Source organism: Thamnophis sirtalis, unplaced genomic scaffold, assembly GCF_051295495.1.
Source record: "Thamnophis sirtalis isolate CommonGarterSnake01/CBP01778 unplaced genomic scaffold, rThaSir2_p1.2 scaffold_13, whole genome shotgun sequence".
NCBI classification, from domain to species: domain Eukaryota; kingdom Metazoa; phylum Chordata; class Lepidosauria; order Squamata; family Natricidae; genus Thamnophis; species Thamnophis sirtalis.
The window spans coordinates 11,605,592-11,624,930 of record NW_028261393.1 but is presented as its reverse complement, the minus strand read 5'-3'; the positions used below and the strand labels follow the sequence as shown (position 1 = coordinate 11,624,930).

Sequence of the window (19,339 nt, the reverse complement as noted above, 5' to 3'; positions counted from 1 at the left end):
TAACGTCTACCTGTACTGCCAAATCCTGAATGACCATTGTAGAAAGTCATCGTTCTAATTTTTTTTTTGCTGCCATCTAATGACTATTTGGATGTTTCCATCCTAGCTTTAATAGGAAATAATTCCTATGTCTTACTTCACAAGTTTGCCAATAACAGAGGGAAGACAAACCTGTAGGCTCTACTTTGGACAACTATCATCCCGGAGCCCCTAACCAGAGCTAGTTTTAAAGAAGGCCTTGGCACTGGCAGGAACACAAATACAAAAGGGAAGAAAGTTATCTCAGAGGACATCCTTAATTCAAGAAGTTGTTTTGAGTGCAAGAATTGAAAATCAGTGCAATGCAATGGCTAGAGTATATCAAGGTAATCTTTACCCTACAGATTTAAAGCATTTCCCCCCCAAATTTCCCTGTCATTACTCTGCCAAACTTAGCAGTAATGTGGACAGCTTCTCTATCGCTTCAACAATGCTTGGGTGATGCAACGGAGATGCTCTAAATCAGTACTGCAGAAGCAGGGGTGAAATCCAGCAAGTTCTGGAGAAGCGGTAGCGGAAATTTTGAGTAGTTCAGAGAACTGGCAAATACTACCTCTGGTTGGTCCCAGAGTGGGGAGGGAATTGAGATTTTGCAGTATCCTTCCCCTGGAGTGGGGAGGGAATGGGGATTTTATAGTATCCTTCCCCTGGAGCGGGAAGGGAATGGAGATTTTGCAGTAACCTTCCCCTGGAGTGGGGAGGGAAGGGATTTTGCAGTATCCTTCCCCTGGAGTGGGAAGGGAATGGAGATTTTGAAGTAACCTTTCCCTGGAGTGGGGAGGAAATGTGGATTTTACAGTATCCTTCCCCTGGAATTGGGGGGGGGAATGGGGATTTTACAATATCCTTTCCCTGGAGTGGGGAGGGAATGGAGATTTTGCAGTTTCCTTCCCCTGGAGTGGGAAGGGAATGGAGATTTTGCAGTAACCTTCCCCTGCCACACCCACCAAAATTGAATTTTACCACTGTGCAGAAGTGATCTAGGATTGGGGGACAACGAGGAAATGTTAATTTAGCCTAGGGAGCATTGAATCGGCCACCATCTTTCTGTCCTCACCAGTTTGCAGTGACCATAAAAGAGAGGTGGGTGAGAGGAACCACATCTAGGTGGATAAAAGATAAAGGTAAAGATTCCTCTCGCTAGTTGTTCCTGACTCTAGGGGGCGGTGCTCATCTCTGTTTCAAAGCCGAAGAGCCAGCGCTGTCCGAAGACGTCTCTGTGGTCAAGGTGCACGGAGTGCTGTTACCTTCCCACCAAAGGTGGCTCCTATTTTTCTACTTGCATTTTTACCTGCTTTCAAACTGCTACGTTGGCAGAAGCTGGGACAAGTAACGGAAGCTCACTCTGTTACGCGGCGCTAGGGATTCGAACTGCCGACCTGCCGATCTTTCTGATTGACAAGCTCAGGGTCTTAGCCACTGAGCCACCATGTCTCTGATGGAGAAAAGATGGGGCGCCAAATTTAGAGATAAATAAACCAATCCACTCTTGGACCTCTATTTTTTTTTCTTTCTTTCTTTCTTTCTTTCTTTCTTTCTTTCTTTCTTTCTTTCTTTCTTTCTTTCTTTCTTTCTTTCTTTCTTTCTCTCTCTCTCTCTCTCTCTCTCTCTCTCTCTCTTTCTAGTTTAGTTTCATCTCCGCAGCCTAATTTGAGAGGGGAGGGGGGTGCACGCTCAGTGTTGTGAAGTTGTTAAACACTTGGGAGTAAAATTCCTCCAATGATCTGCTCTGCATGTCACATGGAGATCTAACAATAGAGCTTGATCTACCTTCTGGCCATCCCTGGCGAACACAAATCTTGGAAATCCCTGGAGAAAGGCAAGGACATAAAATGTAATTAATAAGTACTCTGGTTTCGGGGGAAAAAAAAACAGGATAAGATGAAGCTAATTTGTTCTGATCCAGCAGGGGCTTCTCTGAGGTTTGTCCATTGATTTCCAACTTGATTCATTGGAAACATCTCTTGTAACAGGATTCCAATACTTCTGGCAGGGTAATATAAGGGCGATCTATGGATTACCCTCTCACTAAATCTTCCACCAGATATCTGGAGATCCCAACTCCCAGAGAAGGTTAGGGTTAGTGCTCATCTCCGTTTCAAAGCCGAAGGGCCAGCGCTGTCCGAAGACGTCTCCGTGGTCATGTGGCCGGCATGACTAAACGTCGAAGGCGCACGGAATGCTGTTACCTTCCCACCAAAGGTGGTCCCTATTTTTCTACTTGCATTTTTTAACGTGCTTTCGAACTGCTAGGTTGGCACAAGCTGGGACAAGTCACGGGAGCTCACCCTGTTACGCGGCGCTAGGGATTCGAACCGACGAACTGCCGACCTTTCGATCGACAAGCCACTGCGTCCCTTTGCCATCCCCTTAGTGGAAGTCAAAGGGACCCAGGGTCCTTGCGGCAACCCTCCCTCAACATCCCTCCGCGAGGGCTGTACCAGCTTAGGAGGCTGGGAATTGTGTGCAGTGCCACATCCGGAAAGCATGAATTTCTCATTCTCAAAAAAAACTGAGGTGGGCCAAGTTGGTGAATAGTTTCTCTCTGCCATTCAATAATTTGTTGTTTGTTTCAGATGAAATGATGTACGTGTGTGTGTGTGTGTGTGTGTGTGTGTGTGTGTGAGAGAGAGAGAGAGAGAGAGAGAGAGAGACAGAGACAGAGAGAGAGACAGAGAGAGAGAGAGAGAGAGAGAGACAGAGGGGAAATGACGCACCCATCATCCCAACATAAGCTTCCAGAGAGGGGTTCAAAAGATCACCTTGAGTTACAGCAATGCTTATTGCTTATTTTTACTTCACCGGTGCACCGATGATCATTTTTGTCCACTTCCTACAAGGAGCCTTTTGCTGGGGGTGGGGGTGGGGTGGGGGGGAAGGAACGGGGAGGCCCCTCCCCTCCCCTTTCTCCATCATCCCTGGTGTTGCTGTGGCCGACTCTCCCCTCTCCTCCCCCTTCCCCCTCCCAAGCCTGTGTCAGCGATAGGCAATGGGGAGAGTCATTTGCATAGCTTAATACAGGCAAGGCAGGGCATTAGTATTCAGATAAATGCACTCCTTGCAACTTTGCCAACTTGAGATCACTGCAAATTTGAGTGGATTTCCACCGAGACAACAGAAGGCACATCCCTTAGGCCAGCTTTTGCTCCTGCCAAATTTCAGTCACACAGCTTCTCAATGAGATGGCTGCATTTAAAATTATTTTTATATATGTGGAGAGAGAAAGAGAGAAAGAGAGAGAGAGAGAGAGAGACAGAGAGAAAGGAAAATAATCCTTTTTTAAAAATCATTTGTAGAGCCAGTTGGATTTTGCCGGGAAAAGTGGAGGGGGTGGGTGGGACGAGGTTGCTTTGCTTTATTTATCTCTCTATCTATCATGGTCTGCACTGAGCAAACTGAAGCAAAGGGGGAGGTCAGCCTCCTAGAGGATGGGAAGGTGGGGGGGGAAATGGTAATGGTTTGACAACAAAACGCTCAGTGTATCTGTTTTGTATTTATACCGCATGAACAGATTGGGGGGAATTGTAGGCACAAGCTTAGGGGTATCCGTGGGGAGAAGGAAAAATGCCAAGATGGCAAGGCCCAATCCATGCTTACCAAAGGACCATTCCTTTCCCCCCACCCACCCTCTTTCATGTGTACCGTAACACATGGTAACAAGGGATAAAGCTTATATCACATGGTTGTGTGGTTGCCATTTGGCTTGGCCCCCTTCCTGCGACAGCTTTGCACAAGATCTTTTGCAGTTGAGGAGAACTTGAAGATATGGGAGTGGGGTGGGGGTGGGGGCGTTTGGGGAAAATAAAACAGAAGAGGGGAGGAACTAACGTGCCTTATTCTAGGTTTACCCAAAGAGCCGGGTTTTGTGAAATAGCTTTTGTGTCCATGTTGCCATTTCGTTCGGTTCAGGTGAAAATCCACCAGATGCAATTATACAACAGCTGGATTAGGGCTTAACTTGATCTGTTGGGTGGTCGTGGCTTATGTGACAACCCAACCCCACTGCTTTCCTCGCCGTCTATTTTATGGTAAAGGTTTCCCTCGCACATATATGCTAGCTGTTCCCGACTCTAGAGGGTGGTGCTCATCTCTGTTTCAAAGCTGAAGAGCCAGTGCTGTCCGAAGACGTCTCCATGGTCATGTGGCTGGTATGACTCAACGCCGAAGGTGCACGGAATGTTGTTCCCTTCCCACCAAAGGTGGTTCCTATTTTTCTACTTGCATTTTTTAACGTGCTTTCGAACTGCTAGGTTGGCAGAAGCTGGGACAAGTCACGGGAGCTCACTCTGTTACGCGGCGCTAGGGATTCGAACCGCCGACCTTCTGATCGACAAGCTCAGCGTCTTGGCCACTGAGCCACTGCATCCTTTTTTTAAAATTGTGGGTGAACCCAAATAACTCTGCGTACACCAGAGCAGCCGCTCATGTTTTCAGGGCATCTTGCAAGAAACTCCACAGCTGCATCGTAATAGTGGATGGGTGGGTTTTGCTCCGCTCAGAGGAAATGTGTCCTCTGTTATAGGTCTCCCCCGAAAAGCATGCAGATGTCCTACGTCATTACTCTCTGTCTTGGCACCATGACAGATACCTTGACCTACAATTCTGACCCTCTCCGATTCAGTGGCCAAAGTAACCGCAGTTCCGCAGATCAACCTTTCCTAACCTGGTTTCTCCAAGCCCTGATGATATTGTCAAGACTAGAGTTATGAGAATTACCAAGCATTGGAATGGCAAACCCAGGCACTTCTGAAGGGCAGCAGAGAAATGCTGGGACACGCCCCATCACCGAGTAAGCCTTATTGTGAAACCTATTCAAACTTCTGAGTAAACAAGCAGAAAAATATATATTGGATGAGATAGGGAAAATATAGCCGACAATGTGGCTAAATTAAAACCATTACGCTAAATTATAGATCATTTTAATCAAGGCTTTTTTCCCCCAGACAAATCTGGCTGAGCCTACCTTTAACGCATTAAGTTATGAACTGTGGCTCGATTCACACCACATGCTAAGACAAGACCAAGCAAATGAACTAATTACTGGTTGATGAGATCTTCTTAGGTAGAATGTAGGCATATCCCTCTAAATATGTGGAGCTGAGATCATCATTGTAGCTACTTCAAGAAATCCACCAAGGCCAACCAAGAATAACCTACTACGCTTCCTTTGACCAATCCCTGCTCCAGAATATTTTTCCGAATCTTTGCTGAACAGAAAAATTCAGAGACCCAAATATACCAGTGCCACGTTCACACCATATACATTAAAATGGGGGTGCTCTGTTTGCATAGCGCCCCAAACTTTAGATTTGTTTACACGTTGGTGTTGATTGGCTTAGTGTGATACACGAACACAGCCTGTTTAGGGCGATGATGATCGTTCAACTTATTGTGCAAATTCAGAAAACGGATTAATCCAGGAATTAGATTTAATGTGTTATGGGAACACAGTACGGCGGCTGTGTGAGTGTGTGTGTGTGTGTCATGCTGGCAAGAAGTCTGAAGAAACACCACTAGAGAAGAACCAGAGTGACAGAGTGGATCTTGCGGCACAGATCCAACTGGCAGGTGATCCCAGCCACCAAAGCAGACCACCTCATTCATTTGGGCTGCCAAACCTGAAGTTAATTCTGGGAAAACGGGTACGGCAAACGCATCAACAGCATTGTGTTTAACAACGAAGTTAACGTAAGCAAGCTTTTGGATGACACAGAGCTCTTCATGGGTCCAAAAAAGCACACCTCCAACTGGGAAAATAATCCACTTGGCAACCGCGGGACTCCGAAGAGGTGACATCCTTTGGAAATCCAACTTCTCTCCCTCCCCTTGTGCTCCCCCTCCCCACCGGTGCCCCGTTAGGCTCCCATATTCCGGATGCTGCCTCTAGCTGTTGCTCAAGAGATATGATCATTAAAGAATCGCGCCCTCCCCCCTTTTGCTGCCTCTCCCCCTCCCTCTCCCCCCCTTGTTCCAGCGAGGCGCAGGCACCCCAGGATAAGAGCACCACGGCCACTCAGCAACCATTAGTGTTACTGCAAAGGAACTTGTAGCCATAGGGCAGCCAGAGGAAGCCAGGCATGTAAGTGTGAACTCTGTCCTCCTCTCCCCACACATCCTGACCCCCTTAACTCTTCCCCCGGGGGGCCATTTTTCTACGCTCCCATCTCTCCTGTCACTAAGGCATCTGACAGCAAGAGTTGCCGGGATGCCCAGTCTAGGGAACAGGAAAAAAACAACGCTCAGCTTTCTCTCCCTCCCTCCCCCCCCCCGCCCGCCTCTCCATTCTGCTGCTTTCTCTGTCCCGCTTAAAAGGGCCGCTGCGCCTTTAAGAGTTGCAGTCCGCATGACAGGGATAAGTTTAGCAGGTGCACCTTTGGTGGTGGCTGCACTGCGACTGGACAAGCCCCTTTTGGAGGTCTCTTGTTCTTAGGTGAGGCATCTTCGTCCACCCACCCCCGGCGCCTCCCTGTGCTCCTCTGCCAGGCTGACCCTGCCCAGGGAGGCAGCCTTGGCATTCTGGCTGCGGGCAAGGGGAGAAGGCAGCCTTGTCTGCATAGGAGGAAGAAGGCAGCTCTCTGACCCCCACACCCACCCATCCGCCGGGGGCCCCTCCGGCTGCAGTTCAAGAGTAACTATTGTTCTCTCTTTAACCCAGTTGCAATTCTCCCCATCGAGAGGAGAGGGAGAGCTTTCCCCAAAGGAGCCCATTGCGGGTCCGTAGCCAAAAAAAGGGCTGAATATATTTGCATTCTCCTCTACCGCTGGGAAAGCAACTCAGGCAAGATCTATTCCTAGGTTGCATCCAGCCCATCTACGGGACTCACTCATCCCGAGTCAAGGCAGACTAATTACCGGGAATTGGCATACCGAGGGAGGCTGGCTGTCCCCTCCCCTTCCTCCCCATGGGTCTGGTTTGGCTCAGCGGAAGAGCATATAAAAAAGTATGGCATCTGGGCATGTGCAGAGTGCACTTCACCTAGGGGTGGTGCAATGGCAAACAAAGGGCTAATTCCCCCCCCCCAAGGGTCGTAAGGGGAGGCTAATGGCTAAGAACATTGTTTGGCCCCCTAAGGAGACCAGGGGACTCCCAGGCTGAAGGCAACGTGGACAGGGAGGTTGTGGTGTGTGTGTGTGTGTGTATCCCAACGCATCTAGAGGGAACTAGGTAGGTTGCTCCACATCTTTATGCCTTGGGTTTCAAATTGGTGTGTGTGTGTTGGTGTGTGTGTGTGTTTAAGGCCTTTTAAGCAGAGTGGTGGGGAGGGGAGGAGGAGGAAAGAGTTATGGGACACTGTCCTCCAATGTCAAAATCTCCCCTCAAAAGAAAGAGGAAGGTCTCACCGGCTGTCTCAGCAGAGCCCCCCCCCCTCTTCCACGCCCCACCTCCACATTTCTAAGGGGGGGGGGGAAAGCCCCAGGCAAACGCTTTCAAACGGCCCCGGAATGCCAACGCGGTGGGAAAACTACAGATGGGGTGGGGGCTGGCAGAGGCGGCTGGGGAAGGGCGCGCCGGAGCTGCGACTGCCTTGGAGGGGAGCGTCTCAAGGTTAACCGCGAGGGGGAGTCCGTCCGAGAGGGAGGGAGGCCACGAGCTCAACCCTGACCCATGCACGCCCCCTCCCCAACACTCTTCTTTAACGGCGACCTGAGTTGGACCCCCCCCGCCTCTCCTCTCACCTGCAGGAGGCTAATTCTGCGCCCCCCCCTCCGTTACCCCAAGACCCTCTTCTGTGGAGATCCTGAAACTCCCATCTATGGGGAGATGGGTGGATGGAGGGTGGGTGGGTGGGAGAAGGGAGGAGAAGACCCCCTTTCTCCGGATGCGGGAGAAAAGCTCCTCTCTCTCTCTCTCTCTCTTGCAGTGGCTTGCGCGGAAAGCCCACCGCGTCCTCCCTCCCCTCCACGCTTCGCGAGGAGGGAGGCACGCCGTACCTCGAGCGAGTTTTCCTCAAGGTCATACGTACAGTACATGCATACTCCTCAAGGCTGGCAGGCGTAATTCGGATGAAACCCCCCACCCACTCACTCTTCCATCCGATTCCCCACCCTCGGTCGGTCCATCCTTCCCCCCTCCCCAAAAAGGCAGGATGCCAGATTCTCCTGCCTCCCCGATGCCTCCTTTGGCTCTAACCACTGAACCGCACCGTTCTGAAGCCTTAGACAGTGTTTCCCTCCCCTTTGGGAGGCTCTTGCGCCCCCCCCATCTCCCATGCAGCGGACCCTCCCCTGCGATCCTCCCTCCTTCCCTCCCTCTCTCCTTTAAAGTCCTTGCAACCTAGCCATAAAAAAAAACACCCTACCAACTATTTCCTTTCCTAGAATAAGTTGCACAGTGCTGGATACTTTCAGGTAACCAGCAAAACCCAGGGAGGAGGAAGGAGGAGGAGGAGGAAGGGGTGTGTGGGGTCTCCTCCATGGCTTCTTCTAACCCACCGAATTGGGGGGGTGTCACCCCACCCACTCTTCCCGGCTGCCTGCCTCCCCCCCATCCAACTTCTCCGATCGCCCCCCAAAGCCACAAGAAGCCATGCAAACAGTACAGTACCTGCGTGCGCAAAGTAGCTCAGGGCAACGGTCCAAGGGAGCCAGGTCGCCGGCTTCATGGTGGGGAGGAAAGGAGGGCGAGTGAAAAGGCGCCGGTGGGAGAGGGCGTGCGCTCGGGCTGGGACGGGGCTCGCTGCGGGAGCCTCCGCTTCCACCGGGCCGCCTCGCCCTTCTCCTTCCCAAAGGCTGGCTTCCCGAATTCCACTGCCCGGCGGCAGGCTGGCTGGCTGGGTGGGTGGGTGGCTATGCTGAGTGGATGATTCCAGCGGTCCTTGCAGTTCCCAACGCGGGGCCGAGATCCCGCTTCGGTCTTGACCTTGATTCCTTATGGGTGGGCAAAGCAAAAAAGTGAACCGAGGCAGCAGCAGCAGCAGAAAAAAAAAAAAGGGGGGGGGAGACAGCCCGGCAAAAAAAAAAAGGGGGCTAAAAGCGGCCCGGAGGCCAAGAACTAATCCCGGGCTTGGCACCTTCTCTCTCTTCCCGCCCCCCCCTTCCCCTCACTTCGATGCCCGGGACCCTCCAAGCGGCTCCCCAGCTACTTGGCACACTGTCGCCGTCCACCTCCAGGGAGCTCGTGCTCATTCAGCAGGGCAGAGGCTGACCACGCCCATCCCGGCTCCGGATTGGCTGCCGGGGAGGCTGCACTCATTGCGGGCTGCGGGAGGCGGCGGGAGAGGGCGGGGGCGAGGGGTGGTGGTGGTGGAAGGGATGGGATGGCATCGCACGCTCGCCGCCGCCGAAAGCCGCCGCTGGCTGGCCGGCAGGCAGGGGCGACCCCGCTGGCTGCCGCGGACGGAGCGGGATCATCCGCTTCGCCAGAGCCGGGGATCGCGGGAGTCCGTGATCCCTGGAGGGGGGGGGCGTGGAGGGGGGGGTGTTAGGAGAAAGCAGTACTCGTTGTTGCCGAAGAGCGTGCGTGGCGGCCTGGGTCTGCGCTTGCAAGGCTGTTGGGGAGGAGAGTAGAGTAGAGTAGAGTTAGAGTAGACCCCCGGCGGGCGTGTGAGCTGGGGTACTTGCCGTATAATCCCCTCGCCTGGACCCGCTTCCTAAAAAACCCAAAAAAACCCGGTCCGATTTGCAGAACGCACAAACTTGCTTGGGCAGGGGGTTGGACTAGATGACCCTTCCAACTCAGTTAATCTATTACAAAAATCCCGGGCCGGCCCATCCCCCTAACCAGCACGAGATTGCAACTTTGTGTGTGTGTGTGCTCTGGGTCGCGAAAATGCAGCGAACGATTGCATTGAATGCATTGGGGAGGGGGGAGAGAAAAAAATCAGAAAAGGTGGCATGTATAGGATTTGCAACCATTAGTGGCTTAAACGCCATTGGGGGAACTCTTATTAACGGGGGAAGGAGGGGGGGCTTTTGCTGCTTGCCCTCAGCCTTGCCGGATCTCTTGGAGGGAGGAGGGGGGAATAGAATGTATCTTTATTGGTCATGGACCAGCAATAGGCATCACTTTTTACAATATATATATATCAAAAAACCAGTACTGAGATTAATAGTGGCTAATAACATCCCTGTTAAGAAAATGCATGTTCTCAACTGTTAGGGTCACTCCCTAGTTTAGGTGGGTGAGAAGCCGATTAAGTATGTGAGTAAATATAATGTTCCAAAAATGGTTAGAGATAACTCCAAAAAATGGGTATAAGTTGACAGCTATAATTCTCTAACCATTTTTTTTCTTGTGGATATTGCAGCAACACAGTGGAGGGAGGGGGGTGTTTGGCCCAAATCTTAATACCCCGTTGAGCGGAGAATCCACCCTTCCACCTCGCTACCTTTTTGACTTGCTTCTGCCTCAACGGCTCTTTTGTTGAAATCCGCTGTGTGTCGTCCCCCCCCCCCCGCCGCCCCCCAGCCGCCAGGCTTCCGCTCCCTACGGTAGTTCCTAGCGCCGGACTCTGTGCGCTGCAAAGTGTGGAAGTTGCATTATTTATTTGGGGCACTGGAGCTGGGAGACTCTTCTCTGACCCGCTTCGCTGGGAAAGGAGAGCAAGAAAAAAAAGAAAGAAAGAATAGATTCCCTATGAGCTCCGGGGAGAATCGGATTCACAACAACCTGATGCAACAACTGCCTGGCTCAGCAGGGCGATTTCCTGACCCTGGGAGGGGTTGCTTGCTTCCCCTTCATTTGCATGCATCTGCATTTCGCCCCCTCCTTTACTTCGGGTATCCTGTATGAGAAAGCTGAGGCTCAATTACCTGCAAAGCCAGTTCGGGTTGCTGCTTTGCTTGCCTAATTAATACAACTATAGGCGCATCTCCTCTGTGAATCGCCTAAGGATGGAGAAGTCCATGCCCCAGATGAAGTGCTGCTACGTCCTTCTGGTGGAATGCATTTGGACTCCTCTGTTTAATGGGCAGCTGCTGGATCTCCTGGTGGCTCCCCTTTGAAGTATTAGGTTTGATTTTCCTTAACTTTCCAAGATCAGTCAAGGTCAAGGCCAGGGGTGGGCAATCTTAAACACTCAAAGAGCCACAAAGGTCCTAATCAAAAACACCCCCCCTCCGGTTCAATTCTGGAGCCGACCGGAAGTAGGGTTCCTCCAGCATAGAGTCTCCTGCAGAGGTGGGTCCCTACCAGTTCGCACCAGTTTGGTAGAACCGGTTCGTCAAATCTACCGAACCGGTTAGAAGAGGTTCCACCAGTGGACCCGGAAAGCAGGCCACACCTACAGAAGAGGTTCCAAAATTTTGGGAAACCCACCACTGACACACACACACACACACACACACACACACACACACACACACACACAAAGACAGACAGACAGACTGACTCACACAGAGAGAGAAAGAGAAAGAAAGGAAGAAAGAAAAAAAGAAAAAAAGAAAAAGTGAGAGATGAAAGGAAAAAAGGAAAAAGGGGCAGAGAGACAAAAGGAAGGAAAGAGAGAGAGAGAGAGAGAGAGAGAGAGAGAGAACACATGGCTGGCAAGCCACTCCCACAAAGGAGGCCACACCCACAGAGTAGGTTCGAAAATTTTTTGAAACCCACCATTGGTCTCCTGGCATGCCATGCTTCCCCCTCCTCTCAACCAGAAGCTCCTCTCAAAATTGTGGCGCCGACCAGCGACAGGGAGCCACAGTAGAGAGATGAAAGAGCCACATGCAGCTCCGGAGCCATGGGTTGCCTACCCCAGGTGAAGGCTGAGATTTAACTCAAGCCGTCTCTTCCACCTGTGGTTCTATTTATCCTTATGTACCAAGTGAATTTAGCCAGCAACTGCAATCTATTCCTGATCTCTGGGGATTTGAGAAAAGGAGCATTCTGGGAAGGGAGGCACATGCTCTCTAAACCGGATTTATTTAGGGCTTACCTAAGGGCTTTAAAGTGTTCACAGCAGCACATACACCTTGGTCTAGTCATCCTTGGGGATACTATTAAGTTTATACCCATACTACAGGCAGGGATGATGAAAAACTGAGGCCGGGAAATTCCCTTTGTAGGTGGAATTACAGATGCGCTCAGGTGATGAAAGGATTCTATTATTATTCCTGGGCTCCATCTGAGATTGGACATTGGGGGTTGACTGCTGATTCCTGGTAAGCTGTACGAAATATTTTCTATAATGAAAATGCAACGAAGCGAACAGTGGCTCGGAAAGAGGAGAAAGTCATCCTTTCTTCCCCCCCCCCCCCTGTTTCCTTTTTTTTTTTTTTTAATGACAGTTACCCTTTTTTTTTGCATTTCCTGTGCCTGGAATTTGAACGGAGAGCCTATCTGATGATCATCTTTCTTCGATCTTAAAATAGCTCTCTTTCTGCCTTTTCTTTTTTTGCCTGTGCTAGCAAGCGTTCGCACATGCGAAGCAAACCACGTGGGGCATTTTCCAGGCCTTGCTCCTGCGGAGAATGAATGGACCTACCTCTGCGGAGGGTTTGCGCTGATGTGTGGGAGCGTTTTGTTTGGGATGGGGGGGGGGAACCCAGGCACACACCCTACCGCTGCCAACAGGAGTTTTTGTAGGGGCGTGCATAAGAGCAGCAGCGTGCCTAACGTCCCTGTCGTACTGTCCCCATTTATTTGTACCCATTTCCTGTGTTTTTATTCATGTTTATTCTTATTCCTGTTTCCTTGTACATGAGTGACAAACTAAAGAAAGAAATAAAATAAAAATAAAGGGAGCAGGCCGTTCCCTTCAGCCCGGAGAGATGCTTTGCAAAGCCAGTCCTGTGGCTCTGGGTCCAAACCAGTAGTGGGTTTCAAAAAAGTTTGGAACCTCTTCTGTAGGTGTGGCCTGCTTTCTGGGTCCATTGGTGGAACCTCTTCTAACCTGTTCGGTAGATTTGACGAACCGGTTCTATCGAATAGGTGCGAACAGGTAGGAACCCACCTCTGGTCCAAACTGACAACTTCCTTCAACAATTTCCTTCTTTGGGAAGGCAGGTTAATATACTCATTGCTGTCTGCTCCCTGGTCCTATTTCCTTAACTCCCTCAGTTGCTTTCTCAGTTAGGCACAGCCCTTTAGGTGATTGGCATGCAGGAATGTGGGAAGTACAATTAGCATCCTGCATACATCCCTGATTCTATATTAGATTCACTGCTGTGTCTGGAATTGGATCTACCAGATTTCTCCCCCCCAAAACGACTACTTGCATTCCGGGAAAGCTGGAAGGCAGCTGCAGAAAGGGGTCTGTGGGGATCTCTGGAGTGTTTTAGGCCAGGGCTGCCCCCTCCCCACTTGTCCTCCCCTTTCTGTCTTCAATCCTTTTCTGTTTAACAGCACCAAATCGAGGCTGCCCCTGAGCTGACCTCCTTCCTGGTTCCCGGGTGGCATAGCCTTCTGAAACACCCAGCCGAAATGCTGTTGGGCTTCGGAGTCCCCAGCCCCCTTTTCTTACCATACGCCGATCCCACTAGCATCTGTTCCCAATTATCTCTTGGAAGTGTGTGCAATAAGCAGCTGAGGGGTGTGTCTGTGTGTATATGTGTGTGTGTGTGTGTGTGTGTGTGTGTTTGTGTGTGTGTGTAGTATAGGGAGACTCGTCCCAGTCTCAATGGGTGGAAACTAATCAAGGAGAGAAGCAACTTAGAACTGAGGAGAAATTTCCTGACAGAACAATTAATCAGTGGAACAACTTGCCTCCAGAAGTTGTGAATGCCCCAACACTGGAAGTCTTTAAGAAGATGTTGGATAGTCATTTGTCTGAAATGGTATAAGGTTTCCTGCCTAGGCAGGGGGTTGGACTAGAATACCTCCAAGGTCCCTTCCAACTCTGCTATTGTATTGTATTGTATTGTATTGTATTGTATTGTATTGTATTGTATTGTATTGTATTGTATTGTATTGTATTGTATTGTATTGTATTGTATTGTATTGTATTGTATTGTAAGAAGCAATGGATGGGAACTAATCATGAAGAGAAGCAACTTAGAACTGAGGAGGAATTTTCTGGCAGAACAATTAATCAGTGGAACAGAAGTTGCCTCCAGAAGTTGTGAATGCCCCAACACTGGAAGTCTTTAAGAAGATGTTGGATAGTCATTTGTCTGAAATGGTATAGGGTTTCCTGCCTAGGCAGGGGGTTGGACTAGAAGACCTCCAAGGTCCCTTCCAACTCTGCTATTGTATTGCATTGTATTGTCCCCCTGTAGTATGTTACAGTAATTGCATTAAGTCCTGTGCCCCTCAACTTCTTTGGGTCGCTTCAGGCTGGCCCAGCAAACTTTCCTAGACCCCCAGATCCCAGAGATGTCACCGTCTTAACATCTTGCATAAATGGGACCCAGATCATCATTATCATCATCTTGTTCCATATCCATCATCGGACGTTGGCAATCATGTTGGCGATCCTATTTTGATCAACAGCCACACACACAAAAAAAGTGCTGTTGAGTTTTGTCCAAACCAGATCTTCCACCTAGTAGTCCATAATCAAAATGACTGAGTCTCCCGCCTGGTCTTTCCCAACCTTGGCTACTTGAAGACGTGTGGACTTCAACTCCCAGCATTCTCCAGCCAGCATGGCCTTAAGTCCTAGCCTCTCAGAATGCAGAAGAGTTTTTAATCTCCTCGCTGAGAAATGCAATTGTGTTAGAAAGAACCAGTTTGGTGTAATGATTAAAGTACTGGTCTAGGAACCAGGGGACAGTGAGTTCTAGTCCTGTCTTTGGGATGAAAGCCACTTGGGCGACTGGACAAATCACCAGGAGACAGTGAGTTCTAGTCCTGTCTTAGGCATGAAAGCCAATTGGGCGACTGGACCAATCACCAGGAGACAGTAAGTTCTAGTCCTGTTTTAGGGATGAAAGCCAATTGGGCGACTGGACCAATCACCAGGAGACAGTGAGTTCTAGTCCTGTCTTTGGAATGAAAGCCAGTTGGGTGACTTGACCAATCACCAGGAGACAATGAGTTCTAGTCCTGTCTTAGGGATGAAAGCCAGTTGGGTGACTTGACCAATCACTAGGAGACAGTGAGTTCTAGTCCTGTCTTAGGGATGAAAGCCAATTGGGCGACTGGACCAATCACCAGGAGACAGTGAATTCTAGTCCTGTCTTAGAGATGAAAACCAGTTGGGCGACTGGACCAATCACCAGGAGACAGTGAATTCTAGTCCTGTCTTAGAGATGAAAACCAGTTGGGCGACTGAACCAATCAGCAGGAGACAGTGAATTCTAGTCCTGTCTTAGGGATAAAAGCCAGTTGGGTGACTGGACCAATCACCAGGAAACAGTGAGTTCTAGTCCTTTCTTAGGGATGAAAGCCAGTTGGGCGACTGGACCAATAACCAGGAGACAGTGAGTTCTAGTCCTGTCTTAGGGATGAAAGCCAGTTGGGCGACTGGACCAATCACCAGGAGACAGTGAGTTCTAGTCCTGTCTTAGGGAGGAAAGCCAGTTCGGTGACTGGACCAATCACCAGGAGACAGTGAGTTCTAGTCCTGTCTTAGGGAGGAAAGCCAGTTGGGCGACTGGACCAATCACCAGGAGACAGTGAGTTCTAGTCCTGTCTTAGGGATGAAAGCCAGTTGGGCGACTGGATCAATCACCAGGAGACAGTGAGTTCTAGTCCTGTCTTAGGGATGAAAGCCAGTTGGGCGACTGGACCAATCACCAGGAGACAGTGAATTCTAGTCCTGTCTTAGAGATGAAAACCAGTTGGGCGACTGGACCAATCACCAGGAGACAGTGAATTCTAGTCCTGTCTTAGAGATGAAAACCAGTTGGGCGACTGAACCAATCAGCAGGAGACAGTGAATTCTAGTCCTGTCTTAGGGATAAAAGCCAGTTGGGTGACTGGACCAATCACCAGGAAACAGTGAGTTCTAGTCCTTTCTTAGGGATGAAAGCCAGTTGGGCGACTGGACCAATAACCAGGAGACAGTGAGTTCTAGTCCTGTCTTAGGGATGAAAGCCAGTTGGGCGACTGGACCAATCACCAGGAGACAGTGAGTTCTAGTCCTGTCTTAGGGAGGAAAGCCAGTTGGGCGACTGGACCAATAACCAGGAGACAGTGAGTTCTAGTCCTGTCTTAGGGATGAAAGCCAGTTGGGCGACTGGACCAATCACCAGGAGACAGTGAGTTCTAGTCCTGTCTTAGGGATGAAATCCAGTTGGGCGACTGGACCAATCACCAGGAGACAGTGAGTTCTAGTTCTGTCTTTGGAATGAAAGCCAGTTGGGTGACTGGATCAATCACCAGGAGACAGTGAGTTCTAGTCCTGTTTTAGGGATGAAAGCCAATTGGGCGACTGGACCAATCACCAGGAGACAGTGAGTTCTAGTCCTGCCTTAGGCATGAAGCCTAGCTGGGTGACCTTGGGCCATCCCTCTTTCTCAGCTCAACCTACCTCTCAGGGTTGTTGTTTTTTTGGGGGGGAAAGAAGAGGATGAAGGAGTACCATGTACGTTCACCACCTTGAGTTACCCATGAAGAAATAAAGGCAGAATAAAAAAATAAATAAATAACACTTATTCTTACCAAGGGCCACTGGGAACCCGACGCCGTGGGAATTAGGTCCACGCCACAAGCCCTCTAAATAGATTGCAGATTGCCGATGAAAGGGTGGGAGGAAGACATTTAAAGAGATTGCTGGCACTTTTGTTTTCCTTTTGTGCGATGGGAGATTAAGCTGACCAGGAATATTGGCTGAAAGCTTCAACATCTTTACCTCTTAAATCGCCCACATGTGTTAGTAAAGCCTGCCTCTGACTGAGCAGCATTTACATTTGCCATTGGCAGATGGCAGGTAAAGCAAGCCGCACACACACCTGCAGGTCCTATATTTATAAAAGTGTGCATGTGTGTGTTTGCAAACGCAGGGATCTTTTAAAAAAAAAAAACGTATGTAAGTAAGAATTCAAAGTGTGCATTGCAGCTGGCAGTGGGGAGTGGCAGTAGTGAGGAAGCATCAAGACCTGAAACAAAACAGACACCAGATCCAGCCCAAGAGGATTTGAAAAGAATATCCTGAAGATTTAGAGATTAAAGTGTGTGTGTGTGTGTGCAAGAGGACACTAGCGTGTGCACTGAGCGGTCAGGGTTATCCTCTGCCAGACCCGGAGGATGAAAGACAGGCAAGGAATGAAATCCTGAATTCAAGCCTTTGTCGAAGAAGGTATTTCTGTGAGTTCGATCCTAGGTAGAGGCAGATATTTCTCCCTCTGGGCACACCGAGAATATATCTGCTGAACAAAAATCCGCATTGGGGACAGGAAGGGCATCTGGCCATTAAAACACTCTGCTAACTCCCATTCAGTTGCCCAGACTCCGCCCCGCAAGAGATTAAGAGCCGAGGTGGCGCAGTGGTTAGGGTGCAGTACTGCAGGCCACTTCAGCTGACTGTTATCTGCAGTTCAGCGGTTCTAATCTCCCCGGCTCAAGGTTGACTCAGCCTTCCATGAAATGTGAACCCAGGACTGTGTGGGCGATATGCTGACTCTGTAAACCGCTTAGAGAGGGCTGAAAGCCATATGAAGCGGTATATAAGTCTAACTGCTATTGCTATTGCTATTATGGGGTAATTTAATGATGATGATTGAAGACGGTATTTCTCATTTGGCAACTTCCAAGTAGGAGGACTTCCGCTCCCAGAATTCTCAGCAATAGCCAGGCTGGTTGGTAAATTCCTCGAGTGGATACCAATGCATCTGGAAGTTATCAAGGTTGGGAAACGTGGGCTTATAGCCGTGATGGTAAACCTATGGCAGACCTGCCAGAGATGGCGCGCAGAGTCGTCTCTGTGGGCAGGCATGCCGCCGCTAGCTGCTCTTCTGATTTTTGGTGCTAGTCTTCGCGGGAGCTGGAGCACCAGAAAACTGCCAGAAAACCACTGGAAAACCGCCCCCAAAACAGGCTGTTTTTCAGACCATTTTCAAGCCATTTTGGGTTGTTTGGGGGGGGCCACAAATGACCTGAAAAAAGGCCTTTAAGCGGCCCAAAAAGCAGCCTGAAACAGCCAAAAAGAATGTTGCACTCATTTGGCCCTGAGTTGCTGCAAATAGCCAAAACGTTGAGCCAGTTGCCCAAAATGCAACCACATGATTGTGGATGGGTGTATGCGCAGCCACCATAACTTTGAAAATAGGTAGTGAGTAACTTTTGGGGGTCCATTATAACTTGAGGGATTGGTGGGAAGTCAAGGATTGATTACTTGTAATATAAATATGAACAAGAAGACTTTGCTTCTGGATCTAGTTTGACAAAGATTAGAGTCCTCTATGTGTTCAGTTCAAATCCTGGCTATTTTAAGGACATAAAGGTAAAGGTTCCCCTTGCACACACATGTGCTAGTCGTTGCCGACTCTAGGGGGCGTTGCTCATCTCTATTTAAAAGCCGAAGAGCCAGCACTGTCCAAAGATGTCTCCGTGGTCATGTGGCTGGCATGCGCACGGAACGCTGTTACCTTCCCACCAAAGGTGGTTCCTATTTTTCTACTTGCATTTTTACATGCTTTCGAACTGTTAGGTTGGCAGAAGCTGGGACAAGTAACGGGAGCTCACCCCGTTACTCGGTGCTAGGGATTCGAGCCACCAAACTTTCTGATCAACAAGCTCAGCATCTTAGCCACTGAGCCACCACGTCCCATCTATTTTCTTGGTTTACAGTATGGAAAAAAAACCCCCCAACAATTATATTTGCCTTTTCTACTGAGATTAGTTTCAAGCTGAGCATCAGATTGACCTTTCATCTTCCCCTTTCTTCGTATTGACTGCATGTTGCATTTATTTAAATCAGCGTTTCTCCAAAACGTGGCACTTCTAAGCTGTGTGGACTTCAGCTCCCAGGGATCCCCAGCCAGCACGAGGGCTGGGGAATTCTGGGGGTTGAAGTCCTCACACCTTAAAAATAGCCAGATTTGAGAAACGCAGATTTTAAGTACTCTGTAAGTGGTTCCCACGTTGCCTTTGGAGGCAGTGCGCGTTCATAAATGTATTTGTTTCCCTTGAAAAGAAAGCCAGCTACAGAAGGGCTTCTCCCAGAGTCTGTAACAAGCAATTCTATTCACACAATGCACTTTACCAGGTCAGTTACTAATCTGGCAGCTGCATTTATGCACGATGTCAAGTTTCGTCTCATAATAGATGTGGGTATATTTATAGTGACAGCCAGAGCCATGCATCAATGTTCAGCTTCTGGAGAGGTAGCTGTGTGCATAGCTGTGTGCACCCAAGCAAGGTGTATTTGCAGGTGCCCGTCCACCGAAGGGCAGAAACCAAAGCCAGAAATGTAATCTCTATAAACTTCCCCAAAGGCAGGACCGAATCCAAATGAATGGCAGTGCACCTGGGTACATATTG

General features: G+C 49.5%; 1 protein-coding gene across 1 annotated transcript in view; it reads right to left on the bottom strand.

Annotated features, from left to right (window-relative positions):
* KIRREL2 (kirre like nephrin family adhesion molecule 2) overlaps window positions 1-9,119 on the bottom strand; it is a 56,789-nt gene extending 47,670 nt beyond the window's left edge. Inside the window, exon 1 of the mRNA XM_087728208.1 lies at window positions 8,585-9,119. Coding sequence (XP_087584334.1) covers window positions 8,585-8,642 — 58 coding nt within the window. The 5' untranslated portion in view covers window positions 8,643-9,119. The remainder of the gene's footprint in view (window positions 1-8,584) is intronic.
* Window positions 9,120-19,339: the final 10,220 nt, after the last annotated feature.